Genomic DNA, 10,529 nt, shown 5'->3' on the forward strand with positions numbered 1-10,529 from the left:
TGTTATAAAAAATAATAGTTTTCCTCTTTCCGTAAAGCCAAATACAAAATATTTATATTATAAATAACATATAAACAAATTGGAAAGCTTTGAAGGTATAATGAAATTGAAGAAAACAAAATAATAGGTAAGTAAAAGGAAAATAAATAATAAGTAAGAAGGTGAGTTTGGTACGGTGAAGCACGTCAAAGACGCTGTCCTAAAGCCTTTGTAGCCTCCCTACGTGCAGGTACTGACGGTCTACAAGACTCCAAGATACGACCCTTTGTACACAAACCCAAGATCCGCTATGAGCACGTTCACAGACAGATATAGGTATCCAAGTCACATAACCGTTGCCCAAAATAATAATAATATAAAGTAGAGAATATATGTAAAAGTAGAAAAGGAGAGAATTAGAATGTGTATGTGATATTCTGATCATGTATTGTGTGTTATTGTGTGTTTTTGTGTGTTTCATTGTGTGTTATTGTATGTTTCAAATGTGAAGGAGGAGTGACCTTTTATAGACATCCAAAAACATATAATCTTCACCAACTATAAAAGCTCACCAACCAAAAAATTAAGGCATTCACCAACCAGAAATAAAACCTGAATATTAAATATTTATAACTCCCATAATAAATAAAATAAAACAGTCAAAATAATTAAATAAATAAAACGGTTAAATTTTTAAAACCTTTTAAAATTCCAACAAGTTGCACATACAAGAGAATTGGAGGACGTATGATAAACAGATACAAGAGAATTTGACTGTGCATTTTCAGTTTGTGTGAGGCCATTCTGAGTGCACTTTTGCTTGGAGACGAACATCTTCATTACAAACCTACTATAGCCAAAATTGTTTCATGAGTGTGTCAAATATTCTTCTTAATGTCCAAAGTTGTGTCTAGCCCCCTTTCTCCTAGAAAACACTCATAGAGCCATTTTCACTTTGAGGGGGAAGGAAGCCATTGTTCTTCCTCCCCGGAAGCCATTGTTCTTCCTCCCCTCTCTCCTCTTCTCTTCCTCCCTTCACCTTTTCCCCCTAAAGTTTTGGGTATATAGTAGTTAATGCTCTTCACTACTATATTGCAATATTATCATGGCTTTTACTCAATTTATATTTCATGCCCATTTGAAAAAGCCAAATAAATTTTGAAGTCGTGTTTAACCCAAGCCAGAAGTTCCGAACTCATATGCATTGAAATATGTAATTTGAGAGATTTGATGTGGTTATTTGAACCTATAAGGCACAAGGTCCCAAACTGTCATTTTGAAAAGACGTAAAAACCACATGTTGAAGTTTAAGAATTTACCCAATTATTATAACAGGAAAGAAGCATACAACAGATAGATTCTTTTTACCTGCAAGGAGCAGGCTCTGTAAAATCTATAAAATTCCTTTATGTTCTGGAAGCCTCTAAAGGAAGAGGACGACGCCTCTTAAGCTTAGCCATAAGCCTCTCGTGGTCTCCCAGAATCTTTTCATTGGAAATCTGCAGCATGTCAAGCCTTGTCTGCATATCAATAGAGTATGAACTCACCAATTTCAACAAGGCCTTATTTTCCTTTTTAAGTTTTTCAACAAGGCCTTGTCTGCATATCTTGCTGAGACTCATGAAGCATTCTCTAAAGAGATGAATTTTCAGTGTTCAACTCCTGGATCTCGTTTGCTCTGGCACGCAAACGATCAGCCATGTTCGAAACAGGAGCAGCACTCTGAATGCTAAAAGCCATTAAGTCATCAATAGCCTATTCGCCAGACCTTCTTGTTAATAGTATTTTATCCATAAGAGTAAGGAAATTTTTAAGTACTATGACAATAGTCGTATCATTTATCATTAACCATGAGATGACGATTTTGGGATACAAAGGATGGACACCAGACTTTGGCGTCACGGGTTATTTTGATAGCAACATTTAAATCGAGATGCTTTGGGGGAGAAGAAGAAGAAACCATTTTAAAAGGGTTTCGAGGAAAATCTTAGAAAAGCTGAATTTTTAGAAAATGGAAGAAAGTTGAGTTGAAATACAATCAGGCCTTGCAGAGACAATATCTATAGATGAAAATGTGGCACCGTTTCCAGGATCCCAATATTTTCTCGAATCCCCATATTCTCTTTTTCTTTTCCAGATTCCAAAACTTCATGCGGCCTCCATTAATGTCTGTTGGCACTTTAAGGGTTTCAAGGACTATTGTCGTCAAAGTCAATCTTGCTTTGTGGATTTAACGGAATTACTTTTTCAACAGAATCTCAAGAACCTCACAAATTTCTGTGGTTAATTTGAAATTCACCATATCTACCTATTCCTCTAATTTGTGTATAAATATGTTACTAACGAAATCTTCTTTGCAGAATACATCCAGTTTTATCCATATCTAATGATGCAATATCCACTCGTTTTTCCTATCAGTGAGCACTCGATGTGCTTGAGAAGCGAGACTATCTCTGATCATCCATTCAGGAAGCGAGACTATCCCTGATCATGTTTCAGCGATGTTGGGGAGCTGTAAGGATGACCACATGCTCTAATCTCCGGAAGTTCTTCTATGCTAGGAGAAATGAGAGTTTGTTGTCTGTTACCTCACCAGTTTCCTTCTCTGATTGCTCGCGTACCTCGCAATCAATATCACAATTCCTTGTATCTTTTTATTTCTTTTATAACTCTCTGTTCATAAGGGATTTTATTTTTTTAGAACAAACATCTGAAGAAAGAATCCATGTAGTGATCCTAACACTAAGGGTTATTTTTTGACAGAGACGGAAGAATTGTGATTTTTGCTCTTGCAGGATATAACTAGATCATCAAGCATTACATTGTAGTCGCTAAGCCGATACGAGCTTGAATGATATTTGAGCAAAATTCCTCCCACCTAAGGATGTAAGAAATACTTGTGTTATTTCATGCTTGTACTCTTATTTTGATATTTTGGACGACATCCTTAAAGGTAACCAAATGGGGAGATAATGTCTTTCTAGAAGAACGCCATGCAAAGGACCATTCCAGAAAAATGACTTGCATTACATATCATTCCAAAAGAATGACTTGTATTATGACCATTTCAAAAGAATGGCTTGTATCATTCTGATATGTATCCATGAATTATTAATGCAAATTTCACAGATTGCAAGTTGGATACATTGATAATACACTGCATAGATTAAAGTCCCATAAGAACATAACATGGGTATAGCAGTGATTAATATGATGCACACCTGTTGCGTAGCAAATGATATGGATTGAAGTCCTGGAAGGACAATCCATTAACATGTCAATATTAATACGGTGCATGCCTAATGCGTAGCAAATTATATGGTTTAAAGTCCCAGAAGGACAATTAATTGACATGTATGTATTAATCTGTGACATGCTTGCAGCATGACAGATACATGAGTTCTAAATGTTCCAACTCCCTGAATGGAGATTATCCACGCCCTACTATAAGAGATGTCTGTCTGGAAAGAGACAATAAAAGCCTTTTGAGTGGCTTGGGTACCCAAAAGCAAAGAAATGCTATAATTAATGCATGTGCATGCACATGAGAATAGTGGGATTACGAATTGATGAATGACAATTTTTGATTTTGGAGTAGCTATTCAAATCATCAATGGGCTGTGTTGATTGGAACTACGTTCTGTTATTAAATGTCGATAATATCATTGCCAAAAATGGAAAGAGGCAATTCTATTATAGATGAGAATGAACGTGAAGGAACAAACCTATAGTAGGAACCCCAAAAGAAGTTAACCCTGAAAGTTATACTTGGCTGTTCGGAATAAAGAGAAATATACTCACTTTATATGACACAATGTTTCTGGTAGAAACAGGGAATGTTGGTTTCTCCATATTTACAGATGCAATAATGCCTTCTTGTTGCACATTTACGGAGACCAACATGTTATCTTTAAGGGTTATTAAATGCACAGAGCATATCGCCAGAAGCGATTCCTTAAAGATATACAAGCAGAACAAATAGTTGGATATAAAACTATATAATGTGTCATGAAGTGTAATCCCTTAAATAAAATCCTTGAAGGATTGAAATTGCATGAAGCAAGTCCCTGAAGGACATGTGCCTGAAGCACAAAATCTGTACTCAACACTAATTATGATATGGTTGCAACACATTACAACTCTTGAAGAGTTGATAATTGATCAAAACTCCTGAAGGGTTAATACTTGGTTAAAACTCTTGAAGAGTTCAAGAAATATTTGTTTCGGCCTGAAGATCAAACATTATGCGAACGAAATTCTTGCTTATACTAAGAAAGTATTGAAGCATTTTTATGTGGATTATCCGTTGGGCACTTGAATGATTTTTCAGAAGTATTGTATTTTCCAGATAAATCTCAGCTCTATTACCATCACTTTGGGATGATGAGAGGCATATTTGATGCTATATCCGCATAACACCATATACGGGCATATTCTTTTCAAGTGAACTCACAAATAGCCCAAGTTTTATTGGATACGCGGACTCTGAAAATTCCTATGATTTACATAGAGATCACTTATGGGAAGTATATTTAGTTAATCAACTAAGTAATTTTTGATGGCTACATCCTCCACTCACTCCGAAAGATTTTCCATCCAGAAAGTTAGTCATGAAGATTTCAGGAGGAGATATTCATCATGGGGAGCATCTAGAAGTGTGCTACACTGATTTCTGTACTATTCTTCTTTCAACTAGTTTCCTACTTCACTAGGTTTTCTCCTAGCAAGACTTAAGTAAGCAACCAACATATTACTAGTGGTCTCCAAGGGGGAGTGTTGTAAAGTTAGTGGAGACCAAGCCCACATGTTCGGAAGAAGCATCATGATGCCTCCTTTTACTTTGCCTATAAATAGGCATCCTTACTACTTGAAAAGACAACCATCAGAGAAGGAAGAGAAAGCCCAGGCAGGGAGGAGAGAAAGGAAGAGAAAAAAAGAAAGGGACAATGAGAGGAGAGGAAAAAGAGAGCATGAGAGAAATTATTCAAGAGAGAAAAATCAGTGAGCCACATATACTCAGGGCCGTCCTTGAGATTTTGAGGGCCCTGTGCGAAACTTAATTTGGGGCCTCACATAATCTAATACAAAAATACTATAAAAATTTCCCATAATTTAATGTCATAAAAAAAATGTATAACAAAAAGTCACCATCAATAAATATGTAATGACAATCAGAAATCATATTGTTTTCAATATCTTGCAATTCCTCAAAATCATCTTCTTGTTGTTCATTGAAAATATTTTCATCAATTGTAGCATGTGCTTCTTTAACAATGAATCTATCAAGAGCTTCTCTTTGAGATTAAGTCAATTCTTCGATTTTTCTTCTTTCTAAGTCGTTTTGTATATCCAAAAACGTATTTCCTAGTAGGTAGCATGTTTAGATTACAAAGAAAAATTCCAAAACCCTATAACCTGGAAGAAAACCCTAGCAAGAAATAGATAAATATTTAGTAAGTTTTAGCTACACAAAAAATTTCACTTTTGGAAAAAGCCAAAATTTTTTCAAAAAAGACAGAAAAACCTCTCAATTTTCAAATCAAAGACATGCAAATATAAATGATTCCTTAGGAAATCAAAAAATAAATAAGGGCAATTTTGTCCATTTTGGCTTCTTTTAAAAAATTTCTCTCTCCTTTGACCTTTTTATCATTGTTCTCATTTCTACAAACTATATTCTCATATAACCAATCATCAACATGATATTAATTTAATAAAATTAGTCATATTTTTTTAAAAGGCTTTCTGTTTTTATTTTATTTTATTATAATTATGTAAAGTTTGAAGCAAAAATAATATAAAAAAATACAAATAGATCAACCTCAACAAAAATCAAACTCTGGCACTTTTAGTAAATGTATATGCTCTCCAGCCAACTCCCCCGAACATGCTCTTGTGCAATATTTAGCACGTTGTACTATATATACAATTCCTCTAATATATATATATAATATAAAGAAATTTTTTTTCGGGGTCCTTAAGAATCGGGGGCCTTATGCGGTGGTGCCACTTGCGCCACCCTAGGACCGCACTTGCATATACTGTAAACACTAAAGTTGTAACCTATTATTTTACATAGTGAAAAAATTACTGTTGCTGCTCTCCGAAGATGTAAGCATGGCCGAACCTCGTTAAATGTTGTATCTCATCTATTTTACGTGCAACTTAATATTCTAGCATATCCTATTTATTTTACAACAGTACATTTTGTTGTCCAATGTTGGAGCCGAGCCGAGCCAATGAAACATAATGGCTGGCGTGTTGCAGGCACTAACTAAGTCAAGTCTCCGGCTCGTCCCGCACGCTCATCGTCGTACGCTCGCACTTTCTCCAATTTGAAACTCACCGTTTCTCTCTCTCACACTCTCACTCCCAAACTCAGCCAAAAACTCCAACGCTCAGCCAAAAACCCCAAAACACACAGACACACACGCATGCACCTCTTCCCAGCCGGCCAACCGTCGCATTTCAAAACCGACCGCCACACGCACACCGCAGCCAATCAACAGCCGCGACCTCACCTCCCATGGACTTCGTCGCCGGCTCTCCGTCACCGGTGACGGCACCCCGGCCCAACTCCAAAACGGCGTCGGTTCCGGTCCGCGAGGACTGCTGGAGCGAGGACGCGACCTTCACGCTCATAGAGGCCTGGGGCGAGCGCCACCTCAGCCTCAACCGCGGCAACCTCCGTCAGAAGCACTGGGAAGAAGTCGCCGACGCCGTTAACGCCTGCCACGTCACTGCCGACAACCCCAGGTCCCGCCGTACGGACGTCCAGTGTAAGAACCGCGTCGACACCCTCAAGAAGAAGTACAAGATCGAGAAGGCTAGGGTTTCCGACTCCAATGGCGACTACACCAGCCCCTGGCCCTTCTTCTCTCTCCTCGACTCCCTCATCGGCTCCAAATTCCCCAAGCCCTCGCCGCCGCTCCCTCGCCGGAGCACTCCCTCGCCGCCGCTCCCTCGCCGGAGGCCTCCCTCGCCGCCGCTGCAGTGGACTTTTCCAGTTGCTCGGAGATCGGCAACAGTCAAACGGCCGGCGGCGGCGTTTTTTCCGGCACCTGGAGACGAACCGGTGTTGAATCAAAACTTGGATTTCTCGGCGTTTGCGGCGGTAGCTGCGGCGGCGGCGGCGGAGAGCGAAGAGTCCGAGCGGTCGCCATCGAGGTCGAGCGTGGGAGGGAGTAGGATGAGGGATCGTGATAGGGAGGTTGGTTGTGTGGAATTGGCTATGGCCATAGAGAGGTTTGCGGAGATATACGAGAGAGTAGAGCAGAGGAAACAGAGGCAGATGGTGGAGTTGGAGAAGCAGAGGATGCAATTTGCTAAGGACTTGGAGTACCATAGAATGCAGCTTTTCATGGAAACAACGAAGCATCAGCTTCGAAAGATAAAGCGCGCCAAGCGGTCATCTTCATCCCCTGGTCGGTGAGCCTCTTCCTCTGAAATTTCTGCTCCATTTTCAGTTTCGCACGATTAACTTGTTTGCCTCTTTATTACAATTTTACAAATAGTTGCATATGTCATTTTATGGTACTGTCTACTTGACTGATGAATGAGATTCGATTGTTCAATTGTTCAATTTTACGAATAGTTTTTTATTGTGAGGAAATTTTTACAAATAGTTGCATATGGCATACGGCAAATTCTTTTTTCGTAAAGCTGACTTGACCTTCGATTGTTCATTTGTTTTGTTCCAACCAAACTGCCAAAGCAGAACCACAGATTTGAACTTTTCATATCATTTTGTATAGAATCCATGAAATTTATAGGTTTTGTCTCTTTCTTATTGTTTATTAAAAACAGGCTGTGATTTTTTGATCAGTAGATCATTCTGTTGTTTTTATATTGCCATCTTTGGCTTCCCTCTTCATTTTGGTGTTGAACCATACTATAGGTAATAATGGCATCAAGGGGAAAAGGCTCTCTTTTACTTTTATGGTGGAGAAGTTTAACAAAGAGAACACTGAAAATTTTTAGGTAATTTCCTTAGAAAAAAGAAGAGGGAGAACTCTTACATTAATAAATTAACCATTCACAATTGTCATATTCCTTGTCAAGTCCTATTTTTGTAACATTAAAACTCTTATTCTTAAAAGTGAATTCAAATTAATATAGCAGGACAGAGGCATGATTTAAGTTTTGGAATGAAATGCATTTACGTCCAACCATACCCAGTGTACGTTTGGAGAATAATCTCCTAGACCTACAAGATGAGAAAATGGGGGAAATGAGTCATCAGTCGAGAAAGTCATTTAACATCTTGGGCTCATTTCCAACTTTGTGAACAAAAGGTCAATTATTCTGGTAGTTAGGTTTAGTGAGCCAATATTCAACCTTGCATGTATAGACAGCTTGGATAAAAATTGTCAAAGAAATGGAAATATGAGATAGAACGAGCTGACATATTCCAGAGGTAATGAAACTGTCAGCGAAAATGGTTAAACGAAGCAAACAAAACTTAATAGTATCCCCAGAAGTTGAGTCAGTAGTAGTTGCTATAGGTTTGGCATTCCTATAGTAATAACGTCCGTAATAGTTTGCTATAGGGGAGTGATTGCAATTTGAATAAGGGTCAGGTAAAATCCTCTCTTTGGAAACTTTAAGATGGCTCACCTTATTTATTTATTTATTTCATTTAATGAAGAGTATCTGCAATGACAAGGAGATGGAGTGTTGCTTGACTTGGTTGAAGGATGAGCAGAACCCACTTTTATATAGTTGATAATGTCATGCAGACAAATCTATTTCGACTGAAGTGATTGTCAAAGTAGTCAATGTCTTATCAAATACATGCATGGGTATTAACCTAAAAACTTAAATATTTAATGTCTAGAACAGAACCCTCATATTATCAATAAGATGCTTTAATTAGTGTCACTGTCTTAGTAAGAAGGGATAGTGTGCTTGTAAGTTTGATCTATTTGGGTATTATAAATTGCTTCTTTTATCTTAGTTAAATGTTTAGTGTTCCTGATGTTTTCTTTTCTGTTTTTCCTATAAAATGTTCTTGGTGACAAACTGACAATGGCCAGAAAAGTTTTGGAATTTGATTAAAAGAAGTCAATGTTTATGCAGCATTGATGTAGGGGCTGAATTACGAAAAAATATGCCTGCAGGTTTCATGTCCCAAATATTGATGTTTCATTCAGTGAGTGGCGATATAAGAATTGATCAATTAGTCTTGAGTACATTGGTGGGAGGAGGGTAGAGGTAACATTCATTTGGGATAGGATCATTGACGGTGAAAGCTGGTCTTACTTTTTGTAACTCAAGTAAATAGTAAAGGCATGCACTCCATAAAGAGCAATATGGTTTAATTTGAATGCGTTAGGCCTGGGGAAGGAAAAAGTAGTTTTGGTTGAAACAGCAAAAATGTAGCCACACTTACTAAGAAATGAATCTTGTGGGTGACATGAAATAAAATTAGTTTTGGATGAACATGTTATTGCATCACTAATCTCTGTTAGGAATCTTTGTTTCCTGACTGTTAACCAGATGAGCACCAGTCACCCAAAAATGTTAAAAACCTAGGAAAACATAAATCTAACAGTCAATTTGATCCATTTTCTTGTAATGCACTTTTTACTGGTAGTGTCTTTGTTACTCGTGTTCTGAATTTTGAAGCAGTTCTTATAGTTGCACAAAATTGTAAGGAATATGAGATCCTAACAGTCTTACATTTTTGTTTTTCATGTAACAGACAATTACTTATAGCCGACGAGGTTTGATAGTCACCGGCCAGTGTGATTTGCTTCTTTTTGAAAGGTATAGATCGATTCTAACTTATGGAAGGAAATGCATATGGTTTTACCTTATTTTGGGTACGAGGATTTACTAGAAGTTACTTGGTAGTGATGAGAATTAGAAGGAAATGCATATGGTTTTACCTTATTTTGGGTACAAGGATTTACTAAAAGTTACTTGGTAGTGATGAGACAATTGTTGGTTGTAATACCCCCTGCTTGTGAAGTAAATTAGTTGCCTTCTCACTTTTGGGAACCCTGGAAAAGTATATACGTGATAGAGCTAAGTACATAATCTCTGTCTATCTCTGTCTCTCTCTCTTTCATCATGTATTCTTAAGCCAGATAGTCATGAAAAGTATTTATACATAACCAGTGTCATTTTTTTTCTTTTTGGTCAAACAGTGTCATTTTTCTTTTTCAATGGAAGTCAGCAGTGGAGTTTGGAAAGGTGGGTTTGTCACATCATATTGCACCAACAGTTACTTTATGACGAATCCCACATCATTTTTTTTAAAAAAAAATTCTACATGCCTTTCTGATCGAAAATCATTTTTTCCTGCTTTGGAATTCTTAACAACCGTTTTCGGCACAATAAAATTTGTACATTTTTGTATTGCCCCTGAAGAAATTTAAGGATAAGATATGTTCTTTTTTTACTATTTCATTCTCGTTCCACCTTTATACTACCTCTCAGCTCGATCCATTCAAAGGGTCCCTTCCTGGCTTCAATTAGTCGACTTTATAAAATAGCGTATCGAAAAATATAAGAATGTTGAAGTGCAAACTACGTGTATTATCTAC

General features: G+C 37.5%; 1 protein-coding gene across 3 annotated transcripts; it reads left to right on the forward strand.

The window, feature by feature from the left end:
• On the forward strand, positions 6,012–10,171 carry LOC18784213 (trihelix transcription factor ASIL2). Of its 3 annotated transcripts, XM_020558754.1 has the most exons (3): positions 6,012–7,403; positions 7,877–7,959; positions 9,683–9,762. In XM_020558754.1, exons 1-2 carry the CDS (start codon positions 6,506–6,508, stop codon positions 7,957–7,959), a joined length of 981 nt encoding a protein of 326 aa, XP_020414343.1. In that variant the 5' UTR covers positions 6,012–6,505; the 3' UTR covers positions 9,683–9,762. The 3 variants fall into 3 exon arrangements, with proteins under 3 accessions (XP_020414343.1, XP_020414344.1, XP_007215741.1); XM_020558755.1 differs by lacking the exon at positions 7,877–7,959 and having other exon boundaries at positions 6,015–7,407; positions 9,683–10,171; XM_007215679.2 differs by lacking the exon at positions 7,877–7,959 and having other exon boundaries at positions 6,017–7,403; positions 9,683–10,171.

This window comes from Prunus persica, chromosome G3 (genome assembly GCF_000346465.2).
Source record: "Prunus persica cultivar Lovell chromosome G3, Prunus_persica_NCBIv2, whole genome shotgun sequence".
NCBI classification, from domain to species: Eukaryota; Viridiplantae; Streptophyta; class Magnoliopsida; order Rosales; family Rosaceae; genus Prunus; species Prunus persica.

Coding starts and splice junctions, on each gene's coding strand:
- LOC18784213 (XM_020558754.1), top strand. CDS start 6,506: ATGGACTTCGTCGCCGGCTCTCCGTCACCGGTGACGGCACCCCGGCCC. Junction 7,404..7,876: donor GCGGTCATCTTCATCCCCTG/GTCGGTGAGCCT, acceptor ACCATACTATAG/GTAATAATGGCATCAAGGGG.